Raw genomic sequence first — 26,814 nt, 5'->3', positions numbered from 1 at the left:
ATCCCATTGACTGAAAGTACCACAGTTTATATGTCCATTCACCTGCTAAAAAAAATATCTTGGTTGCTTCCAACTTTTGCAGTTATGAGTAAAGCTACTGTAAACATTCAGGTATAGGCTTTTATATGGACATAAATTTCCAACCCCTTTGGATAAACACCAAGAAGCACAATTGCTGAATCATATACTTAACATTATATTTAGTTTTGTAAAACACTGCCAAGCTGACTTCCAAAGTATACCGTTGTGCATAACCATCTGCAGTGTATGAGGGTTCCTATTGCTCCATAATTCTCTCCAGTATTTGGTCTTGTCAATATTCCAGATTTGGACATTCTAATAGGTGTCTAATGGTATTTCATTATTGTTTCAATTTGAATTTTCCTGATAACATATGATGTGGAACAGCTTTTCATATGGTAATTTGCCATATGTATATTTTCTTTAGTAAGATGTTGTTGAATTGTTAGAACTCTTTGTATATTTTGGATAACAGGTGTTTATCAGATGTATCTTTTGCAAATATTTTCTCCAGTCTGTACTTGTGTTCTGATTCTTTTGACATTGTCTTTCACAGAGCAGAAGGTTCTACTTTTAATGGAGTCCAGCTTATCAATCATTTATTTCACAAATCATGTTGTCAGTGTTTTATTTAAGAAGTCATGCCATACTCAAAGTCATGTAGATTTTCTTTTATGTTGTCTTCCAAAAGTTTTATAGTTTTTCATTTTACATTTAGGTCTTTGATGCATTTTGAGTTGGTTTTTGTGAAGGGTGTAAGATCTGTGCCTAGATTCATTTTTCACACATGGATGTCCAATTGTTCAGCAACATTTGTTGAAAAGACTGTCTTTGCTCCATTCTATTGCTTTTGTTCCTTTGTCAAAGCTCAGTTGACTGTATTTATTTGGGTTTATTCCTGGCTCTCTATTCTGTTCCTTTGATCAAATTGCCTATTCTTTCATCACCAATTTTTTTTTGCATACAATATTTCAGTTTTTAAAGTAACCAGTATTAATCTACATAGACCCAGTTAAAGCATTATGCTTACAGTTCAGGATACCATTGTATAACCTAACTGTATATAAATCCATAGACATTTAGGATTTGTCCAGAGTTTTGCTTTTTTAAACTATGTAATTGTTGATGGATTTCCTATGTATGTGAGATTTTTTTTCTAGCACAGAGGTTCTTAACCATGGTAGTGCAATGAAATCATCTGGGAAGATATTGAATATTATATATATAGATGACAATTCAGTTTGTGTTAGGTAGGACCCATGCACTGGAATATTTTTAAAGTATCCTGAGTTTTCCTAATTTTGAGTGCTGCTATTCTTGTCTAGGGGAGTGCTTCTCAAGCTTTAATATGTGTATAAGTACCTAGAGATCTCATTAAATTCCAGCTTTTGATTTAGTAAATCTAGGTGTACCTGAGATTCTGAATTTATAATAAGCTCCCAGGTGATGAAGGAACACACTTTAAGTAACAAGGCTCTAGAGTATGTAAATACTTAGAAATGAAATATTTGAGGTGTTTGTGCATCTTCAGTTTCATTAAGTGTTTTCAGATTTTTAGCAGATTTGTACTGTTTTCATCATTGTATGATATTTCATTTTCTGACATCTTCATCACATAGGTATTACCTAAATTTTAAGCTTTACCAAATTGGATTTGAAATTTTGTTAAAATTCTCCTATTAATTAAATCCTGCTTCGTATTAAATAATTGACCATTAAAATTTCCTCTTTTATGAATTTCCTATTCATATCCTTTATCCATTTTTTCAAACTTTAAAAAAATTATTTTAAAGTTGAAATTCCTTATATATTCAGGTTATTAATCCCTTTTGGTAGTTTACATTTATTATGAATACCTTTTATAAATCTCCAGCCTCATTTAAATTTGTTTATAGCATCTCACACATATACAAGTACATATGTTTTTAAATTTAATATAGTCACATTTATTGATCTTTTGATTACTATGTGTTTTAGGTCTTACTCCTTTCCAACTTCAATATAAAAAAGTTATTATATATTTTTAAACATTTTGCTTTCATATTTAGTCTTTTAATATATTTTTTACTTATTTCAGTGTATAATCTGAGGTCAGAGTCCACTTTCATATTTTCTCTAAGGTAGCCAGCAACACTCATGGTAATTGTATGTTATTCTTCCCTGATTTGTCATATTCTGCCATCAAAACCCCTGTATGTGTGTTCTATATGTGTTATGTGTTTTTTACAAAACAGTTTCATTCTGCTTTTGTTCAACCAGTTTTATAATTTGTCTTGAGAGTATGATAGAATAAGTTCCTTTTTTTATTTTACTTAATCAACGTTGTCTTGGCTACTATTTGTCTTTTAACCATCCATATTAATACTAGGTTAATCTTGTTGAGTTCTGTGAATGAAAATGGAAATTATAGTGTAATTTTATCAAATCTGTAGATTTATTGTGGGAAGAATTCACATCTTTTTTGTAGATTAGCCGAGTTCTGATAAATTTTTTTCAATTTCAGTAATATGTAACTTCCCTGGAATATTCTATAAAAGCAATTATATTATATATGGTCAATTAATATTTTGGGCTGGTTTTCACAATACTTATATTTCTAACTTACTTCCTAATCTCATTGACCTTGTTAGAAACTCCAGAACAATGTAAAAAGAAGTGGTAAATGTGGGCTTCCTTGCTTTGTTTCAGTTTTATTGAGCCATATCCAGCATTTCACAATTGAAGATAATGATCACTGAAGTTTTGGTGTATCCTTTCAGTCACATATGAAAGAAATATGTACCCCTAATTTGCAACTTTTTTTATGAATATAGCATTTTACCTTATATAATGCTTTCTCTGTATCTATTGGCATGATCATCATGTTCTTTTTAATCATGCTCCTTCAATCTGTTTCCATAGAGTATTAATAAATTATTGAACAACATCCTTGGTCCTGGAATAAGGCATGGCTTTCTTATATACATAGCTGGATTCACTTGATGGATTCAGTGTTATAATTTAAAACTTTACATATTCATAAGCAAAATTACTTTTCTGGTATAATCTTTCTCCATATCTAATATCATATATCAGTTTCATAAAATGAACTGATATATTCCTCTTTGTATTTTCAGGAATGAGTTTATAATGGAACAATTTTCTTTCAAGTGGGTTATAAAACACAAATATTATTTCTTTAAATATAAGTATATTCTATAAAACTGTTTTGAGCATATCATTTATTTATTGCTAATAGAACATCCCAAATCAGTTGTTCCTTATAGGCAGGCTACTTTCTCTATATACCAGTTCTCTATTATGTATTTCTGTCACTTTCAGTATGTGATTTCTAATTTCTAAGGCCATAGACATAGCTGTGTAGAGGAAAATAACATGGGAGATCATCAGTGTGAAGTGTTTTTGTGGGCCAAGCCTACAAGTAGCACATAGCTTCTGCTCACATTCCATTGTTTAAAATTCAGTCATAAGTAACAGCAAGGGATACTGGGAAAGAGAATCTAGTTGTGTGCCAAGAAGAGGAAATGAATTTGGTGATCAATTAGCGGCCTTGCTACACCCACGAAGGAATAATTTATACTTTTCCCCAACAAAAGTTTATTTTTTGCCCTATAAATTTTAATTCCCCTTTAAAAAAAAGTGCATTCAAAAGCAAGCGCACAACTGAGTAACCTAAGATACCATTTGAGTGTTACAGCTCTCAGCCTGGTAGAAACTTTGATACTATAAGCACAATTCTGCTGACTCCCTACCAAAAGCACACTATATACACAATAAACCTTCTCATCAGCTGGTGATTCTCCTGTCATTTGGTATGTGTTTTCTTTGACAAAATAACTGACTGGCAAAAATCAACCATAGTCACCACTGTTTCTGCAATATGTTTGAAAAGCATGTGGTCACCCCATCTCTAGAGATTAAAAGCAATTCAGAGATAAATGTGAAAAAAAAAGAGAAACCAGGGCAGAAAGTGTGTGGGTTTAGGTGTTTGGTGAAACAGGATGAGAAGGGCTCTTATGTTACTCATCAACTGAGAAACATAATTCCAGCTGTTTACACTAACACATTGATCCGGATGCATACACTGTGACTGCTATAATGCATACAAACTCACAAAAATTTGCTTAGGTATAAACACTTGATGTAATAGTCATATCATGTAGACAAAGGTGAATATAAAATTAGGTAATGGTGTTTCAGATAGAATAATCTCTTTTTTCCCCACAAAGATATTAATCAAATGTTCTTTTAATTCCAAGAATTCAACAAGAATTTACTTGGGCACATTGTGTTTAAAGCAGCCAGAGGGAACATGATAAATAATCATTTGCGCTCATGGTGTTTTACTTAGGTATGCTTCCTTGTAAAAATTATACAGTGCAGCAAAGAGTCAAAGAGCACAACAGTTGAAAAAATCCTAAAGGCATGTTTATTCCAAGCACCCACTCTGGGTAGTACTCTCTTCTCTAATAGTACTGTATTCTCTTGATGACAGAGAGCTTATATTCTCATAAAATAGTCTCTTTCATTTTGAGAACACTTCTTGTTTAGGATACTTCATTATAATGACTTGAATCTACCACCATTCTGTCCTATAGTAGAACCCAGAAGAAATCCATGAGACAATACAAAAATTTTCCTTCCTTTATTTTTTATCTTCATATAAACATCCCTAGCTCCTTCAGCTGTATATTTACATGGTACCGTGCCAGCTATTTGTTATTCTGACTGACCTCTATTATAAAATAACATATCAGTGTTCCACTCTTAAATTGTAGCGATTATAACAACACTTCCCCCCGATATGGTTTTAGCAATAACCATGTCTCTAAGAGCTTCAGCTAAGTGGCTTAAAAGTGAGGAAAGGAAAGGAAAGGGCCAAACACAGATTCCTATGGCACCCCCTAACAGTCTTCATGCTGACACAGACCTACCCCAAAATACCAGTTGTAGTGGTTTAGCCAGATAGAATTCTTCCTGTGTGAGTTCCTTGTCTATGACTCCCCATTTTATTGCTTAAATTATCATTAACAACTGTCAAATGACTCCTGAATCTATATATATTCAATATGTTCATAGAATTTCTTTTATCTACTAAGCTAGTTAATGTACCCAATAGGTAAATTTGGTTATTTTTACCTGGCTGAATTTTCTCCTTCATTTCTTCCAACCCTCAAACCAAAATCTTAGGCATAATTTCTCCCCATTCACTATAGTAACAGCTGTGAAAAAAGAATAAATAGTTATGATATGGGTAGGTATAGGCAAAAATATGGAATAAAGAACTAATGTATATTGGGTAGATTATTTGAATTTTCCAACTTGCAGAAAGAAGGGAAGATTTGACCTGTTTTTGATGGATTTGCCAAATGATGAGACTGGAGTGTTCAAAACAAGAAATTTCAGCATGTAGGAGAGGTAGTTACAGAATAAGTATGCCCAAGGAAATATACTTTTCAATCATAACCACATTTTTAATTCTTAAAAATATATTATCAAGAAGGTCAAAATAAAAAGTACATGATGCTTTTCAACTGGGATATGAAAATATGTGACATGCCTAGTACCTTGAAGAATCTAAAATAAACCAATGTTTTCTTACTTACTCCAGGGAGTCATTTATCCACAAAGCTTTTTAATTCAAGAGGGAGAAATGGCAAAATATTTCTGTTCCTCAGAATATAGTAATAACTATGAGGGAGTATGACTTTTTAATGAATTTGTTAAAAATTAGCTTTCCAAATAAGGAACATTAGAACAGATGAAAACACTGAACACTTTCTGAGCACCTACTGTGTATTAAGTTTGATCCTGTAGAGCACTCAGAAATCAGTATAAAATAGTTCCTTCATTATGAGTTCTCCAGAAATACGTGGGGGGAAGAAAGATATTTTATGACTTAAAAGTGAAGAGAGGCAAAATTTTTAGCTCTGACCAGTTGAGTAGTTAACAATCCAGCCACAATGATGAGTACATAGTCTACAATGGGTCCTGATGTTCCCAAATCTATGCCTTGACACATGTGTCACTCTATCTGGAATGCACTTCTCTCTTTTGATAGTTACAACATCCTATCCAAAAACATATCTTTGTATCTGCCTCACTATCCTTCCATCTCCCTCTTGGTTGGGTGATTTTCCTTTAGATTTACATAATATTTTGTGTATATGTCTCTCACATAACTATATAATTATATTTTAAATTTACTTCAATGTTTCCTCTCATAATAAATAAGCTACTGTAAAGCAGCAATTCTACTTAATTAAATTAAATCACTAGCTCCGATCATAGTCCCTGGTGCATAGCAAATGATAAATAAATATCTTCTAACCAAATGAATAATACAGAAATCTGTATAGAGATCTTGTGAAGATAGCCATTCTAAAATTATATTTTCCCCTTTTTAACCACATTTCAACATTAACAAAAGCACATACTGATGTTATAAGATACAGACACGTAAATATTTAATATAATGCATATCAACTATATAACACATTTATATATATATTCATACATGTACATATATAAAATTTATGTACATAGAGCATGTGTGTATATAAGATATATAGTTAATTGATCATATAGTTCCTATATTATATTAAAGAATACTGAATTAATTTAAGTCACCAAGTTTCAGTATTTGTATATGGATCCTTTATGTCATTTTATCATGACTTACGAGGAATTATCTATGGATGCTTTCCCTACTAATCAAAATGCTCATTAAAAAAGCACCTAGACACAAGACAATTTATAATATTTAATCCAATTGATGTAAATCAATGAGTTAAAGAGATAAGTCTCTTTTTCAAAGCCAAGAGAAAAATGAGTGTCTGAAATTTCCAGAGTTTTTGTGAGTCATATTTAAAGGTAAGTCCCAGGAGCTAGCCCCACTATAAAACAATTTCTGGCAAGAGACTGACTTTTTTTCCAATGAATAATTTAAAATGCAACTTTTTACATGTGAACTGTCTTATATCTTGGCAGTAGACATAGTATTTCAATAATTTATACAATTTTGAATATAATATAGTTAATGCCATAAAAGCAATTTCTTTGATATTGAATTATAAGAGAATGCACTTAGGCCACTGTGACTAATGACCTAGGGGCCAGCAACATGGTAAATTACCTTTTAACCCAATTTTAGAGAGAATCTGGGCATGTAAACATAGCACTACACTGAGATCTGGCATAGAGTCTCATGAAAACATTTGGTTCTTACATTAAAAAAAACATAAGTAAGGCATTCTTTCTGACAAATGTAGATGAATAAATATGATTAAGAAACTGTAGATGATTATTATTTTGGGGGTAACAGAAAATTAATGTGAATCATGGTTTTATTATTTAAATTTGTGAATAAAACTTATTATCAGAATATTTTCTCAGGCAGGTGTCCGGTCACTCTAGAGATCTAGTCATGGTTGTTCCATGACACATGAACAATCACACATTTGTGTGATAACATGTAGCTTTTATGAGAAACCAAGCAATGTAATATGAAAATGATACCTTGGGTCTTCCAAGGCAAATGAATAGCTGAAGCCAGTCTGTAATGCAGAGATGGCAAGATTATTATGATTCCCTGACTAACTCCAGACAACACAGGGTTTGCAGCTTATGGTGAGGATTTTGTATGCACAAATCTATGGGCAATGTTTGCTTTCACAGACTGTGTAGATTCCTATGTTAGGACAATTTTCCAGCATGGGATCATAAGTGTCTTCACCAAGTTGCATTTTTTTCTGATTCTCATAATGGTGCCATTTGGGTTGGTGCCAGGGCAAGCCCTCAAATGTTTTGATGAGTTTGTACAGCACACACACAAAAAAAGGCAGGGGGAGATTCAAGATGGTGGTGTGATAGGTGAGACAGAGAACTCCTCCCAAAACCACATATAATATGAAAATATAGTTAATACAGCTAATCCTAAAAGAGCAACAGGAAAGAAGGCTACACCAGGCTGCATACACCTGGAGAACAGAGCAGACCTCATGAAACAGGGTAGGGTACCAAAGCCATGATCCAGTGGGACCCAAGCCCTTCCTTGACCCCAGCTCACCAGTGGGATTAATAGAAATGGAGTTGGGAGGGATGGAAGCCCAGGACTCCTGAACACCCACCCTGGAGATCTGCTTTGGGAGCACAAACCTACATTGCATGGTGCTCTGGAGATTAGTGGGGTTGGAAAGCTAAGACAGGCAGAATACTTGGAGAGACTGAGATTTCAGCTGTTTGTGGAGGACAGGGACCCACATCCAGCCGCTCTGGGACAAAGGAAAGGTGCGCAGTCTGAGAGGCTTCCTAGCAGCAAGAGGGCTGCTGAAGGGGTGGGTTTTGCATGGAGCTTGCTGTGCAGGTAAAAGGATAGGTGGACAAGGTTGTCAGGGTGCACTCTGCCCAGCAGGTTGGGAACTTTCAGGAGCTTCAGGTGCTCAGTGCCCCTGGATGGCTACTCAGCTCGAAGGACCACACTGTGATATGCAGCCTGCTGTGCCTTTCTCCTGGCCTGCCATCACTGGCTCCCAACCATCAGTCCCTGCCCTGGCATCAGACCAGCCAAAGGAAGGCCCTGCCTATGGCAGCTGTAGATGCAAAGCACAGAAGCTTACACCTGTGTACTGGGCCCAGTGGTTCTGGCAGTAGAGACAGGCACTACAGCTGGGAAACAGGAAACAGCTCTTTCCTCACCCAGGCACCAGCGCTGCTCCCCTGCAATCCCTGACATCACTCCAGGGACTGAGCAGCTCAAGAGACTAGAGCTTCTGGGCACTAGAGGGCACCACATAGAAATATGAAAGGTCAAAGGAACCTGGTTCAAACAAAAATCTCAGAAACACCGGAAAAAAGGCCAAATGAAACAGAACTCACCAATATTCCTGAAAGAGATTCAAAATAAAAATCATAAACATGCTCATGAGAGTACAGAAAAATATTCTAGAACTCAGGGATGAGTTTAGGATGGAGATTAATCATTAAGACGTTCCATATCTGAAAAGAAACATATGATGGAGGGATTTAAAAGCAGATTAGATATAGTAGAAGAGATGGTAAATGGAATAGAAATCTTTCATTCTTAGAAAGAGTATTAAGAGAACTGTGTGACCAATCCAAACAGAACAATATTTGCATTATAGGTGTACCACAGGAAGAAGAGAGTGGAAAAGGGGTAGAAAGTGTCTTTGAGGTAGTAATTGCTAAAAGCCTCCCCAATCTGGGGAAGGAGATATTCTCTCAGGCTATGGAGTTACACAGATCTCCCAACACAAGGGACCCAAGAAGGACAACACCAAGACATAAAATAATTAAAATGGCAAAAATCAAGGATAAGTACAGACTTTTAAAAGCAGCTAGAGAGAGAAAATAGATCACATACAAAGTAAAACCCAACAGGCTATCATCAGACTTCTTAACAGAAACCTTACAGGTCAGAAGAGAATGGCATGATATATTTAATGCAATGAAGCAGAAGGGCCTTGAACCAAGAATACTCTATCCAGTAAGATTATCTTTTAAATTTGAAGGAGGGATTAAACAATTTCCAGATAAGCAAAAGCTGAGATAATTTATCTCCCACAAATCACTTCTATAGTGCATTTGGAGAGACTCCCATAGATGGAAGTATTTCTAAGTCTAAATAGCTGTCACCAGGGGAAATAAAACCACAGCAAATAAAGTAGAACAGTTAATTACTAAGCAGATGCAAAATCAAATCAACTATCCCTGAAGTCAATCAAGAGCTAGATATGATACCTAATATATAAAGAATGGAGGAGGAAGAAAAAAAACCATTAGCTTGTGTTTATAATAGCATACAAAGTGAGTTATATTAGACAGTTAGATAGTAGGGGAATTATTCTTGAATCTTTGGTAACCACGAATCTAAGGCCTGCAATGGCAATAAGTACATAACTATTGATAATCAGCCTAAATGTAAATGTCCTGAATGCACCAATCAAAAGACGTAGAATCACTGAATGGATAAAAAAAAAAAAAGGACCTGTCTATATGCTGCCTATAAGAGACTCACTTCAAACCCAAAGACATACACTGACTGAAAGTAAAGGGGTTGAAAAAATATTTCATGCAAGTAATAGGGAGAAAAAAGCAGGAGTTGCAGTACTTCTATCAGACAAAATAGACTTCAAAGAAAGTAACGAGACAAAGAAGGACATTACATAATGATTAAGGGGTCAGTCCAACATGAGGATATAACTATTATAAATATCTAAGCACCAACACAATGACACCTACATATGTGAAACAAATACTAACAGAATTAAAGGGGGAAATATAATGCAATACATTCATTTTAGGATACTTCAACACACCACTCACTCCAAAGAACAGATCAATGAGACAGAAAATAAGTAAGGAGACAGAGGCAATGAACAACATATTAGAACAGATGGACCTAACAGACATCTACAGAACATTCCATCCAAAAGCAACAGGGTACACATTCTTCTCAAGTGCACATAGAACATTTACAAGAATAGATCATATACTAGGCCACAAAAAGAGCCTTGGTAAATGCAAAAAGATTGAAATTATACAAACCAGCTTCTCAGACCACAAAGTATAAAACTAGAAATAAATTACACAAAGAAATTGAAAAAGTCCACAAACACATGGAGGCTTAATAACATGTTCCTAAATAATCAATGGATCAATGACCAAGTGAAACAAGATCAAGCAATATATGGAGACAAATGACAAAAATAATACAACACCACAAAATTTGTGGGACATAGCAAAGGCCATGCCAAAGAGGAAGTACGTTGCAACACAGGCCTACCTCAGGAAAGAAGAACAATCCCATATGAACAGTCTAAACTTCAATTAACAAAACTAGAAAAAGAAGAACAAATGAGGCTCAAAGTCAGTAAAATAAGGGACATAATAAAGATTAGGGCAAAAATAAATAAAATTGAGAAAAATAAAACAATAAAAAGAATCAATGAAAGCAGGAGCTGGTTCTTCATGAAAGTAAACAAAATAGATAAATCTCTAGCCAGACGTATCAAGAAAAAAAGAGTCTACACAAATAAATGGAAGCAGAAATGAGAGAGGAAAAATCACTACTGACACAACAAAAGTACAAAGAATTATGAGAGAATACTATGAAAAATTATATGTTCACAAACTGGATAACCTAGAAGAAATTGACAACTTTCTAAAAAATGCACTGTTCCAAGGCTGACCCAGGAAGAAACAGAAAATCTCAATACACCAATTACCAGGAAGGAATTGAATTGGAAATCAAAAAACTACCTAAGAACAAAACCCCTGGACCAGATGGTTGCACTGCTGAATTTTATTACACATTTAGTAAAGACCTAATACCCATACTCCTTAACTTTTTTGAAAAAGTAGAAGAGTGAATGCACCCAAATTCATTCCATGAGGCCAGCATTACTCTAATACCAAAACCAGGCAAAGACAGTGAAAAAAAAAGAAAATCACAGACCAATATCCCTGATGAACATGGATGCAAAAATAATCAACAAACTATTAGCAAACCTAATTAAAAAATACATCAAAAAGATCATCCATTATGAACAAGTAGGATTTATTCCAGGGATGCAAGGATGGTACAACATTCGAAAATCCATCAACATCATCCACCACATCAACAAAAAGAAGGACAAAATCCACATGATCATCTCCATAGATGCTGAAAAAACATTTGACAAAATTCAACATCCATTCATGATAAAAACTCTCAACAAAATGAGTATAGAGGGCAAGTACCTCAACATAATAAAGGCCATGTATGACAAACCCACAGGCAACATCATACTTAACAGTGAGAAGCTGAAAGCTTTAGCTTTAAGATTGGGGATAAGACAAGGATGCCCACTCTCCCCACTTCTATTCAACATAGTACTGGAGGTCCTAGCCATGGCAATCAGACAACACAAAGAAATCAAAGGCACCCAGATTGGCAAGGAAGAAGTTAAACCCTGTTTTCAGATGACATGTCATTGTACACAAAAATCCCTAAAGAATCTACTCCAAAACTACTAGATCTAATATCTGAATTCAGCAAAATTGCAGGATACAAAATTAATTCACAGAAATCTGTTGCATTCCTATACGCTAATGATGAACTAGCAGAAAGAGAAATAAGAAAAACAATTCCATTCACAAGTGCATCAAAAAAGAATAAAATACCTAGGAATAAACCTAACCAAGGAAGTGAAAGACCTATACTCTGAAAACTACAAGGTTCTCATGAGAGAAATTAAAGTAGATATCAATACATGGAAACACATTCCATGCTCATGGATAGGAAGAATTAATGTTGTCAAAATGGCCATCCTTCCAAAAGCAATCTACACATTCAATGCAATCCCTATCAAAATACCAACAGCATTCTTCAACGAACTAGAGAAAATAGTTCTAAAATGCATATGGAACCACAAAAGACCATGGATAGCCAAAGCAACCCTGAGAAGGAAGAATAAAGCTGGGGGGATTATGCTCCCCAAATTCAAGCTCTACTACAAAGCCACAGTAATCAAGATAATTTGGTATTGGCACAAGAACAGACCCATAGACCAATGGAACAGACCAATGGAACAAAGAGTCCAGATATAAACCCAAGCATATATGGTCAATTAATGTATAATAAAGGAGCCATGGATATACAATGGGGAAATGACAGCCTCTTCAACAACTGGTGTTGGCAAAATTGGACAGCTACATGCAAGAGAATGAAACTGGATGATTGTCTAACCCCATACACAAAAGTAAACTCAAAATGGATCAACGACCTGAATGTAAGTCATGAATCATAAAACTCTTAGAAGAAAATATAGGCAAAAATCTCTGGAATGTAAACATGAGCAACTTTTTCCTGAATGCATCTCCTTGGGCAAGGGAAACAAAAGCACAAATGAACAAATGGGACCACATCAAACTAAAAAGCTCCTGTACAGCAAAGGACACTATCAGCAGAACAAAAAGTCATCCTACAGTATGGGAGAACATATTTGTAAATGACATATCTGGCATGGGGTTTACATCCAAAATATATAGAGAACTCACATGCCTCAACACACAAAAAGCAAATAACCCTTTTAAAAAATGAGTGGGGGATATAAATAGACACTTCTCCAAAGAAGAAATTCAGATGGCCAACAGGCACATGAAAACATGCTCCACATCGCTAATTATCAGGTAAATGCAAATTAAAACCACAATGAGATATCCCCTGACACCAGTTAGGATGGCCAACATTGAAAAGACTAGGAACAACAAATGCTGGCAAGGATGCAGAGAGAGGGGAACCCTCCTACACTGCTGATGGGAATGTAAACTAGCTCAACCATTGTGGAAAGCAGTATGGAGGTTCCTCAAAACTCAAAATAGAAATACCATTTGACCCAGGAATTCCACTTCTAGGAATTTTCCCTAAGAATGTAGGATCCCAGTTTCAAAAAGAAATATGCACCCCTATGTTTATCACAGCAGTATTGACAATAGCCAAGAAATGGAAGCAACCTAAGTGTCCATCAGTAGATGAATGGATAAAGAAAAGGTGGTACATATACACAGTGGAATATTATTCAGCCATAAGAAGAAAACAAATTCTACCATTTGCAACAGCATGGATGGAGCTAAAGGGTATTGTGCTCAGTGAAATAAGCTATGCAGAGAAAGACAAGTACCAAATGATTTCACTCATCTGTGGAGCATAAGAATAAAGAAAAAACTGAAGGAACAAAACAGCAGCAGACTCACAGAACCCAAGAATGGACTAGTAGTTACCGAAGGGAAAGGGATTGGGGAAGGTGCTTGGGAAGGGAGAGAGAAGGGGAATACGGGGCATTGCGATTAGCACACATAATGTAGGGGGTGGCACAGGGAAGGCAGTATAGTACAGAGAAGACAAGTAGTGACTCTATAGCATCTTACTACGCTGATGGACAGTGACTGTAATGGAGTATGTGGTGGGGACTTGATAATGGGGGAAATCTAGTAACCAATTATTGCTCATGTGATTTTATATTAATGATACCAAAATAAAAGATATAAATAAATAAATAAAACATAAAAAAAACGGTGTATGTGTGTGGAGGAAATTCATGTGTAAAGATCTGGCATTCCACCCCTTCCATTTCCTAAATATAAATTATCAGTGATAGGTTTCCTCTTTAGACTGGAGCTCTCCACCAGGCCTTATCACTTACCATGTATGCATGCATGTTTTCTCCTGGCCTACATTAGTCATGCGTGTTACTTGTGTATTCTTTCAGGTATCTTTAATTCTTAGTATAAGTAATCAGGGCTTTGATCCTCATGGGAAGTTTTCTCATCTATATCTGGAGTCTCTGCTTTGTTCCATTGTTTATCTTGATAGCAGTGCCACTGTCTTGGTTATACCTTTATAATAATAAATCTGAGGTTAGGTAATGTAAACCCCCCACATTTCATTATTCCCTTTCAAACCGTGCTTAACCTTGGTGATTTTAGACAACTAGCACTATGTATTTTACTCACAATAATGCAATTTGGACACTATTTTGACTCCCACTGGGATGACTTAAAGAGTTAAGGGCCTAGACGATTTGGTCTGTTTCTTAGGTGCTCTTTTTATTCCTGTTGTCCCAGAACTTCTCAATGTAGGGACCACATGTAGTGTCTCCAGGGCAGTCACTCTACTTAAAATGGCAACACAAACCTCCAAGAGTGAGCATGCTCAGAGAACAGGGCAGAAGTCAAATGGTATTTTATAATCTAGTCTTGGAAGTCACATAGCATTACTTCTTCACCAACTCTATTATTTGAGGCAGCCAGGAGCCTACTCAAATTAATTGTGTGGTCAGGGTACAAAGATATTACTCATGATGGGATACATGTTAAAGAATTTGGGACCATGTTATGAAACTGCCATATAAGCCAACTAAACAAAAAAGCAAATGTGTGGGTAGGAGAAGAAATTGGGGACTGGGTATGTAGAATTCTGCTTCATGATAGAGCCCTCCCCTATCAACAAAAACAAGTCGTTAAATGTTCCACAGATATTAACGTTTGCTGTAGGTATCCTTTCGTCAGACATGTTTGCAGTGGGAAAAGTAAGAGAACTGTAGTGTCCTATATTGACTCATTCCCCTACCAGTTCATATTCTACAGGTTGTACAACTTATAGAAGGAGACTTTTTATTTCTAGCCAAGACTTAAGCACAATACCCTGGTGAGCTTCTTGGACCACATGGAAATCTCTGGGATCTAGATAAAAATATATGCACAAAAAGACTGAAATGAAATATAAAAAATTATTGATAGTAACTCTCTGAATGGGATTATCTTAAATTGAATCACATGAAATCGTTGGTAGCCATTTATTTGTAATCTACCAAATGACAATTTTAAATGTTTCAACCTCATAGGTCATTCTGAGTTTTTCTTCCTCATCTCTTATATACTTTTCCATGGGTGAGTACTACTTTCATAATTAGGAAAACAAATGCTATATTCAAAGAACAATGAAACAAATATGGAGAATGCATTATTTTTCTGATTGTGCTGAAATAACAAATTTTTTGCAAGTACAAAAACAGCATAGCAGCCTTTAGATATAAAAATCTGCTGAAACACATTTATAGAAACCTCAGCCTAACAAGGAAATCTCATATTGGACCGGAAGAGGCTTACCTCATGAAATCAGGAGCCAGGTGTTACATTATCACTCTGTGAGTCCAAGGGTAGACATTGGACTCTGGTGTTTCAGAAACACTAAAGCTAGCTTTTTGCTATGGGAAATGTTTGCAAGGAAGGCAGTTGGGTTCTAGTATGATACAGCTGGGCTGTTTCCTCTCATTTATGTGGAGAACAGTTCAGTGCCAAGGATGAGACAAGAAAAGTTTATCCAGGCCATTCCAGAGGGCATTTGCTGGCTCATTTTCAAACTGAACAGTGCATCTGGCTGCCAGGTTTATGGGAATAGTGACTATGCTGAAAGAAGGTGTCTGCTCTCCTTAAGATTAATTCCTGGAAGGGAAATCGTTGGCTCACTGGGTAGGACATTTTTAAGTTCTTAAAGTATACTGCCAAATTGTTTCCAGGAAAAAGCTCAATATTAATTCTTAATAAAATGTTACCATCACTGCAGGTTTTAAAGATAGAGAGTTCTTTAAGAATATTGCCTCGCTAGGTGTGGACACCTATATTTATGTGCTCTAAGGTATTTCCATTGTAGTGTTCTTCCTATGTGTTTTGTAACCCTTTTCTGCTAAGGAGAAGGGTGAGTGAAGCAGGCACTGTAGATTCCCTGTGATATACGATGCTGCTGTAAGTGCGCTCTAGCCTCTCTGCTGCTGCCTGAGGGGTTAGCTGTTATTATGGTCCTGATTTTAAGCAGTATTTTATGTCTTTGAACCATCCGAGTAAGTGAAGCCGAAGCTAGCCTGAGGTACAACAGGGATTTGAACTCTGATATATAAACACTCATGTGTAGAAGCCAGCTATTGATCCTCTAGCCAAAATGAAGCAAAAATAAAAATCTTTACAGTCCAAAATATTGAAACTCTTGTATAGCAATGTTTTATTTTTGCCTTCAAAATGTTTACATAGCAGGTGAGAAAGTTGCTGTCAACCAAAAATTTTAAAATCATTGCATAAATGTTAAGCTACTAAAACCTATCCTTTCTCTAGCTTTTATTCTCAAACTACAATAAATGTATATTAAGTATACATTTAATCCTCATGTAAGCCTCATCCTGGACCTTCTTAATATATAATCTATCTATGTATACTTGTATATGTGTATTTGCGTACATATTTGTATTTCTTTGCCACAGAAAATTTATTTAGCAAATACTTATGCCTTCCTTCAATGAGAAAAACTGTCTTATATTTAGAGATGACTTTTCTTTCATCCACTGATGCATAATGAATGTATTAGGTAGTCAAGGTAAAATAGAGAGAAGGGGAAGAGAGAGGAAAACTTACTTCTACTTTGATTTTTTTAGGTTTATCCCTCTCAAATGTTTATGTTCTTCTCTCCATTGCTGACTGACTTGCTCACTGCTACACAGAACCAATTCTGCATTTTCCCAAAGGAAAATAATGCAGTGGAAAAAAGTTGCCCATGGCACCTTTCTACTTCTAGTATGGAGCTACTCACTATACCCATTATGCTTCCTTCAGGAAGTATAAAATAAATGCAAGCTATTAAGGCACCGTATCTTCTAAGGATAATTACATTTTAATATTAGGCCCTGGTAGGCAAATAACTACTATGAGCATGTGAAGGAAGGCCTGTCTAATTACAGTGGAGATTTTAAATAAATAGTAGGAGAAGTTGATGAAGCGGTGCTTCTAGTGTCCTGTAATCAATGTTTCATGTTCTCTAGGTTTTAGAGCTCTCATTCCACACCTACTGGTCTAGGATGTCCTGAGTCAGCCATCCCCTTACCCCAGGACTGTAAAAAAAACCTCATCAGATTATCTTGATAATTAGCTGGGTACAGGAAACTACTGTTTTTAACCATCAAATTCCACTCAAATGTCATCTGTTTCATAAAGCCTTATGTAACATCAGTCCCCCCTCCAATTCTGACTCCATAAGCATAATTAGATTTACTACCCTGTGTTCTCAAAGCACCTTATCATACAAAATCTACTTGGTAGGATTTGTATCTCCATATTATAATTAATAGTGTTAGTTCTTTCTAAATCTTTAGGCATGTATGCTTTAAGAATAGTCCTTCTACTCAATTTGGCGCCCAAGAAATGTTTGTTGAATAAATAAATGGATGGATGGATGGAAGAATGAATTAAAATAGGTCACTGCCTCTTTTGTCATTTTATATAGCTGACCTCCTGAAGTACACATAGATTGAAAAAAACTTATACATGGGTTTTCTAAAACAAGAAAGGCATGAAATTAAGCATCATGACTCAAAATTTGAACTGAAGTCTGAAAGATAATTTTTCTGATATATATTCTTTGCCCCCAGAAATAATTCTGGCATATTGCATCAGTAGGTAATTCACAAATCTAACAAGTCTACATTTATAAGTCACACTTGAGTACTTTCTCCTCCTACCAGTATCTGAGCAATATGATAAGGGTTGAGAAGCTATAGAAATATCTGAATGTCATAAACTATAGAAAATCAGTTATAGTCTATGAGCTGGAGAAAACAATGTTGCTAGATAGATGCAGTCCAGAAAACCACCATGCACCCACAAGCAAACCAATTTAGGAAAAAAAAAGAATATCATGAAACAATTTATTCTCTCAGTTTGAGAACAGCACCTTTTCCAGGAGGTTTGTTATGTAACGTAGAGAGTAGATCTGCTTTCCTGTTTTGGGGGCTGGCCAAGACTGAAAAGGGAAGTAAGTGCCAGCTTAGGAAAAGGAAGACTGTGCTTTTGATATTGCCAGCCATTATCAGGTACGGGAGTGCAAAGAAGAGCCAGTCCTCCCAAGATTTATAGTTCTGTCTAGCTTGCTGACTCCAGCAGCTTGGAAAATCATCAGAGATATCTTTTATTCCAACTAACCCAGACTCCAAGTCTGTGGAGAAAAAACAAAGCAGAAATAATATGTATATACTCTTAGAGTCAAATCCTTTTAACTCTAAATTTTCATAGCTTCTTAAGTAAAAAATAAAAAACAAAAAACAAAAATTTAACCAACTCACACATGCTACCTAAAATGTGACAGCCCATTCTGTTGAAAATTAATGTACATAATCATTGTCACATTATTTCTCTGGGTTTTCATGGCACAACTATGATAGCCAATGCAATAGGGAAATGCCATGGTTTTAAATGAGTTAAAGGAATATTAAATCCCCAAAGTCAGAGAAGCCTTGAAAAAAGTCACATAGAACCCTTGGCACTATAATTATATTTTTACTATATTCTCAGAATTTATATTTTATCACCATTGCAATTGTATGATATTCTATGGGAAATCTTCATTATGAAGGCCAAGAAATATTAGCTCAGCACATAAAAGAACAATAAAACAAATATTTATTGACTATCCCACATGTGTCAGGCCCTTTTCTAGGGGCTAGTGATAGGCTGTCGAATAAAGTAAACAAACAAACAAAAAGGCTTTCCTATGCAAAGCCTTTACTTATGTTCTATGAAGAGAAGACACGCAATAAACAAGTGATGCAATTAAATACCAGTGACAATGACAGATTGTAAAAAATATTGTAACACAGAAACTACAAGAAGAGGAGTAAGAAGGGACAGTGCGGTTGTAGGTACAAATGGTCGTTTCAACAAGACACAGACTCAGAAAAATCTGTCTTGCTTTAAGATGATCAAAGTCATCAGTGACGCAAGGCCTTAAGAAGAAATTTTAACCTTTTAACATCCACTCAGAAATTCACACTTCTGTTTCTTCTTTGTGGTAAGTTTTTGGGGTAGAGGAAGTCACTGGGGTAAAGGTGAGTCAGCAGGACACCAAAAGATATAATCCTTTTTTTTTTTTTATTTCTTACTTGGCCTCTTGTTATATTTGGAGAAGAGATCTACTGATTCAAATAAATATATTAAAATCTTTAAAGGTTTTTAGTAATTAGCCTGAAACTTCAGAGAATGAATGGGAAAATACTGAGTGTACTTGACCATAAAACACTGCTGTGATTTTTCATACACTATCTAAAGAAACAGGTGGTTTTTGTGCCCAGAATATTGTGGTTATGATAAATACTGAACTGATGTTTTTTCAATAATCTGTGAGTATTTGTCGGCCACATTAAATACATATTCCATCCACATTTTAGCCCTGACAGCCTAAAGAAGGTCTCCAATTAGATTTGCATATATGTGGTCTTTCATGGGCTCTTACAACTCAAGAACTTGATGGGGGCATTCAGTTGATTCCAGTGAGCCAAGGCAACTTTCCAGATCCAAATAGTCTATGCCTTGTATTTATAGTTAAGATGACCATCATATACATCTTCTAAGGCTTTTAAATATTATGTGTGACCCAATGTTGAATCTCATGCAACTTACTGTAAGAGTGAACTCTATTATTTATGAAAATCATCTACATGAACTTTTAATGTAATAAAATACTGTGCTCATATATTTCTTACAATATGCAGATTAGTCACCCTAATATTGACTTCTCAAAATTTTCATGGTTATGTTCTAGACTACAAGATGAATTCTTGGAATAGATGTCAAGTTAAATCCATGACGGCTGCTCATTAAACAAACCAAAAGCTTATTTTATTTATATAGAACAGAAAACATGTACACATTAAAAAATAAGGCCATTCACAAACTCAATTGCATATCATAATCCAAATGGTGGAGAATAATCCCAAGTGGTTATTTAGTTTAGATACGTATTCTACAGTTTTCCTTACTGATACTGCTCCATACTCTTCCTGAGGATGCTGTGATAGATGACTCAAATGGGGGAAGGCAGGTTGGGCACTTCAGATTGAATACTTTTTGGTGAAACCGAAACCAACAAGAAATTTAAATTACCTTAGTGAATCTAAATCCATAGATCCATCTAAATATGCATCATCCCATCACCGTCGTATCAACTGAACAGGAGTTAAAGACAGGTTACTAGGTAATAGGGATTTGAGACTTGTGAACAATTAAAGGCAAAGCAGATTATTAATTTGAGCATCCAAGAGTGATCCCTTTTTATATGGGAATTAAAAAAGAAGTTCCACTGCAACACAACTTTTCAATCCACTTCCAACCTCTGTTGTTTAGAAAACTTCCATTTTTCTTGAGTCTTTCTAACTGGTGATACACAACAATTAATTATGAACACAGTTATAAAGTCTTGTATATATCCAATGAAGGTCCCATTAGGGGAGAGAGATTCTGAGATTTAGTATGAAATTTAGAACTCATACTCTTTGTTGTTTTTATTTATGGTGTCACGATGATGATGACAGTGAAGATAATGTTATAATTATTTTTGTGAATTAAACACATTTACATTTAGATGCATAACTCATCCTTTATTACTGTGCCCTACATCATAAATACTTAAATAATGTGCACAGCATTCCAGAATATTTACTAAAATCCATATTTAGTGACTTAAAAATTATTGAATTGATTGAACACATTTGTTCCTTTTTAAACAAATTATTTTTAAGTTAAATTTCTAAATGAAAAAGGTTTGAGGGAGTTTGAAATAAAGTATATTAAAAGGAATATACGTCTAGAATAGAAGTTATTTTGACCATCCTCATTTTTCTGTTTTTCCTATGCAGGTGCATAGAATATTGGATATACCATAAGACATGCTGCTTTGTCATTCAGAAAGCTCAATAGAGTCCTTCCCATTTGTGTGTATGCATCATTTATGCACTTTTGTGACCCAAGAACAGCTACCAGACCCAGATGGACTTAAGATATCTGAGATATTATCATTCTTCCCGGTTCCTGCCACCAGAGTAGAAGCAGCCCTTTTCTATTTTCCCTTTGCCTGATGACCCCTGGGTTCCTCCCAAACTCTTCCCCAGTGTCATACCGTATTCAAGAGGAAGAGTTGACAATACCTCCATTTTCTGCTGTCCTACATCGAGGCTATTAATAGTTTTTCTCTATTATAAATAGCACCACACTGAATATTTTCATGCACAAACTATCCTACATGATTCACTTTAAAAGAAATCAACATAAAATTAATATCTGTTGGTTTGAACCTAGAAGACATACCTATTAGACATATGTTACTAATAGAATAGGAAAGGAAAACATGGAAAATATTTCTCTTAGTTACTTACCTGTCCATCTTCCTCTTTTAATTTTAAGTTCCTTGAGGGCAAGAACTATGCTTTGAATGTTCGCTTTTCTGTGAGTCCAGAATTATTCCCTCCATAATACTCAGTAAAACTTGAAGTCTTGAAACGAATATGAACGGCTTTGAATATTCAGCAAAGCAACACCCATTTTTGCCTCTTCCAGCTGCAGTGCATGTGAAGGATTTTTCATTGGCCCTCTTTACACACAGCATCTGCTACCAACAGGTGATGAGTCTGGGGAGAAGAGCCTTGCCAGAGGGATTTTTCCTTGCTAACATCCTCTTTCCAGGTGTATCTTCCCTGTGGCATATCCTGAATTATGAGGCCCCAGGAGGTAATTGCAATCACTGAGATGACATGTCACACCTGGAATTCAGCAATCTTCCCCCGCCACACAATTTCCCAAAGTTAAATGTCAAATCTAAGGTTATTGCTAAGGGACTTGTTGTTTCTCTGTGCAGTCAAGTATTGTGCATAATATCAGTTCACCACTCATGTTTACCACTTGAAATATAGTAGATGTGTAAAGATAAAATTAAACTGCTTTAAGAGCAGAAAGAATTGACAATATAATTTAAAGGACAGAATGCATGGTCTTATGATACTCCATCATTTTTCTTAAATATACAAACCTCTGTTCAACGTTGAATCAATTTTATTTTTGAAATGTATAAATAAATTAGCCAGACTACACTGATCTCTGTGTACTGTCTTCTATATGAACAATACTTGCAATAACAATACTATATAACTATTTTTTCAAATTTATGATTTAATTAATTTTAAGTACTATGTAACTTTTTTTATTAGTAGGCACTGATATGTATGTGTTTGTGTGTGATATATATATATGTACATATTACACATGTATTTCATAGTTTACTATATCAAACCTATGCCTATGTCCATCCACATATACAAATGATATTTTTGTTTAATGTTGTAAGTTTATGTGTTTTAAATCTTCTATTCACCAGTAAGTCATACATATTTTTTCTACTTTCCTGCCTGGATATGTAAATGTCTTTATTTCTGTTCGCTTTTAGTTAAGCTAAAGAGCCTTCTGTTTGGAATGATTTTTATTTTTTAGTATTTGCCTGAAAAGAGTTCACTGAAGAGTTTAATGATAATATGTTTGAAATGCCAATTAAAGTATGTCATTTAGAAACATTTACAATGGTATGTCACTTAGGAATAAGCCTTTTTCTCAGTCATAGTAACAGTTACATATAATCAAATACTTCATATTTGTAATAAAATCATTCTAGATTCCCTTCCAACAGAGTTTTGGTTCCATTAAAAAATTAAAGATATTCAAAGTGTGGGCAATTTTATTCATCTTTGTGATAGATTTTAGTTACTGTTTCTTTTTTTAAATAACTGAAAACATATCTCTTGTGTAAAGAAACCCTAAGAAGAATTCAAATTTAAAAAATTCTTTAATATAGTAAATCAGAACTTATAGTACAAGCCAGTCATATACATTACCAACATGATCAAGTTTTCACAGCAATATTAAGACATGGGAAAAGGACAGTACTGAAATTAAATTAAGCACCCTGAAAAATGTGACACTGAAATCTTACCTTCCAATCCTGTGCACGTTTGACCTCACTCAGTTCTTAAATAAGCATGTAGGCATAAGTGTTCTACTATTTTAAGTTTCTTTCAGATTTCCATCTTTATTTAATCATTTCTACAAGAAAAACATCATTGTAGTGAAGATAAATATATGAAATAGACAGATTGACTATATTCTAGTTAACTTAATAGAAGTATTCACAATAAAATTTTAATTTAAATGATAATCAAAATTGTTATTACATATTCCATTTATCCTGAAATATTCAATATCTAAAAATTAGAGAAAAATACAACCCACCACCCACCAACAAAAAACTCTAGAAGAGTAATGAGGATCTAGAAAAATCTATCTTGTGAATAATGACAATAGGCCATTAACTACATTTCACCACCACAGCTTTATTGCCTAATATCATGGAGTTGACCATATATAGTTCAACAGAATTCTATTTTTTTTTTTCTGACCATTGCATGTTTTACCATTTCAGTTCCTCCGAAGATATATGACATCTCAAGTGACATGACCATCAATGAAGGAACCAATGTCACCCTTACTTGCCTGGCCACTGGGAAACCAGAGCCTTCCATTTCTTGGCGGCACATCTCCCCATCAGGTAAAGCAGAAATATACATGGCCTGTGCTGTTCAATATTTTCTTGTAACCTCCTCACTTGTTCAGAACTTCAGAATCAACTTTTTTTTTTAACATCATTTTCATGAGGTAAGCAGGAAATGTATTTTTGTACTTATCCTTTATACCTAAAGGCACTGTAGTTCACAGAAGTTAAGTGAACATTTTCCGTCAGAGCCCAGAATAGAACCTACATCTCTCAACTCTTAGTCAAGGTTATTTTCATTTCTGTATACTGGGTAATCACAAGTCAATAGACAAAAGGAATCAAATCAAATGGAAATACCACAAGAGAAATATCTTCATTTAAATGTGTAAGGCTTTTATTCAATCGGCATTCACATGTTAATAGGCCAGCATGAACTGCTAAGGTAATCAAGGGAGAAAGAAATCATACAAATTATGAGGTTGCTAGGTCTAATTTCAAAATGCAGTTCAGAATCAAGGATTTGGCAGTTAGAATTAAATTTTAACTGATGAGGGATCTAAAAACCCAAGAGTTTAAGTAATTTGTACAAGATCACACAGCTAGGTGAAATTAAGGGATATAAAATGTTTAGCTGCTTCTGCTATGGTGCACATCTTCCTAAAGAGATTAAGGAAGCTTTAGGAAGTGCAGGGTAATCATCATCAAAACGGCACACCACACAAATAGAATCATCAATTTGTGTAAAATTCAAATATTTGAACTATATAGCTTTCAGGGCACCAGGGAATTAAGAGTGGTACTTTCAGTGAATAGGATCCCACCACATTTCATATAAATTAAATTTGATTTGATTTGACTTGTTTTATAATTTTGGTGAAAATAGCTCCAACAAGGCTAGTGTGATGAAACTGCCAGTAAGAAGTAAGAAATGCACGTTTTATGTAGGCGTAGACAGAGTGCAGTTGGAACATGTATTTTATCCACTAATGCTTGCTTTAATATCACTTATCTATAAGTGTCTTTCCATTTCTTCAGTTACGCAGTAGGTCTAATGAGATGTACTCATATTGTATCCTTAGTATTATCATTAATATGAAAAAAAAATCAATATAATAGCATTATACACTTATGTATATGTATATACATAATATACATTATGACCCTTATAATACTACTGAAGTATAGTGTTCTCTCTTGACTGCCAACACTTTACTCCTTAGAGTGGCTACAAGTCATAAAACTGGTATGTGAGCACTGAATTAGGAGCAAGCTGCTCTGTGGGGTGTAAGTGACATAAAGCCAGACCAGCAGTTAGGATGCACATGCTCATACCTCAGCATCCTTATTCAACAGTTCAGCCAATCCTAGTGCAAATTTATTAGCCTCAGTTACCCTCAGCTAGTTTCCTTCTTTCCAAAAACTGAAGGATAAGCATTATTGGCTATTGTGAGACTCAAAAAAAAAAAGGCATAAATGTGCTTTAAAATATGTAAAGTATGTAAAGTGATATGCAGATTTATGGTTAATTCTCAATCATCTTTCCAGGCTTTAAATCTGATGTGACAATATGATTTTTACAAGATCGAAGCATGTAATCTCCATCTTCATATAATTTAAGAGTAATATTTTATACTTAACTCTCCTGCTTTGCAGTGCTTGTTATTATTCATATTCTTCTTTTTTAAATGCTTGGATACATTTTAGTTTAATTAAATAGCATGAATGTCGGTTAGTGGTTTTTAAAATAAAGAGAATGGATAACATCATATAACTGAAAGAAGACAGATTGTGTTTATAAATTAAACTCTGCAATAGATTTGTTTTTCTGATCCTGCCATACAGAGTAAATGAGTAAAATTAGCATAAATATTCACTATTCGCCAATGAATAGCTAGACATAGTATTTTTATAAATGCTTCCAATAATTTCAAATTACAATTTGTTAATGATCTATATTTAAATGTACAGCAACTGTGGAGTTTCTACTTCAATTAACATGACTGATAATTCTATTAGCTTTCTTCAACTTATATATTTATATTTGAAAGCAAAACTATAAACTTCATTGATGCCTATATTTTACCAAAGAAATATCATATCAATATTTTCCATATTCTCCTCTTTTCTTTTGCTATATCACAAAAGAAAATGTGTCTCGAAACAGTGGTAACCATGAGAACAATGTGTAGTGGTAAAAACTAATATAGATATACCCCTTGTCAATATTAGAAGCAATGGCTAGCTTTTGTGTGATTTGTTTAGGTTTCTTTGTTTTATTTTATTTTTTTACCAGTACCTTTAAGAATTTTTGCTTACTTATTGATCTATTCTAGTTTTAAATATTAATTAAAAATGTCTTGTCACAAAATGATAGCTCCAAAGAGCTTCTCCCTAATCTACAAAAAAAAAATAGGTTGTGGGTTCAGCCACATACCAAACATCGCCTGAACCAGTCGGAGTTGCCATTCCATTTGTTCGTTCAAACAACTGAGTCCACCAGCCCCAAAAACCTTTCCTGAGAAGTTTCTGAATATATGAACTTCCTGAGAGTTCACTAATTTTGCTTTTCTTTTTATATTTTCTATCCTATATCTAGGTAATTACTTTCAAATTTATATTTTAAAGTTAAAGAAATAATACTAAATGCACCGTATATCCTTGACTCAGTTTCATCCGTCATTTTTCCCATTTGTTTCAACATTTGCTGTGTGTAGAGTACATAGAAATACATGTATTTTTTCACTGAATCATTTGAGAAACTTGTATACATCATGCCCTTTTCTCCCTAGTTATTTCAGTGTGCATTTATGAAGATTAAGGACATTGCAATTTTCAACTCTTGTACATTTAACATTGGTACCATTCTTTTATCCCATTACTAT

The 26,814-nt window shown here is 34.6% G+C and overlaps 1 protein-coding gene across 3 annotated transcripts in view; it reads left to right on the top strand.

The window, feature by feature from the left end:
* The window catches only part of NEGR1 (neuronal growth regulator 1), a 922,397-nt gene that overhangs the window by 525,622 nt on the left and 369,961 nt on the right, over positions 1-26,814 (top strand). For all 3 annotated transcript variants that reach the window (XM_036890276.2, XM_057500326.1, XM_057500327.1), the window contains exon 3: positions 23,861-23,986. In XM_036890276.2, the coding sequence (XP_036746171.2) occupies positions 23,861-23,986 (126 nt within the window). The remainder of the gene's footprint in view (positions 1-23,860; positions 23,987-26,814) is intronic.

Source organism: Manis pentadactyla, chromosome 4, assembly GCF_030020395.1.
Source record: "Manis pentadactyla isolate mManPen7 chromosome 4, mManPen7.hap1, whole genome shotgun sequence".
Classification (NCBI taxonomy): Eukaryota; Metazoa; Chordata; class Mammalia; order Pholidota; family Manidae; genus Manis; species Manis pentadactyla.
Note: the sequence above shows the minus strand (reverse complement) of the source record. Positions and strands in the feature narration are given on the sequence as shown.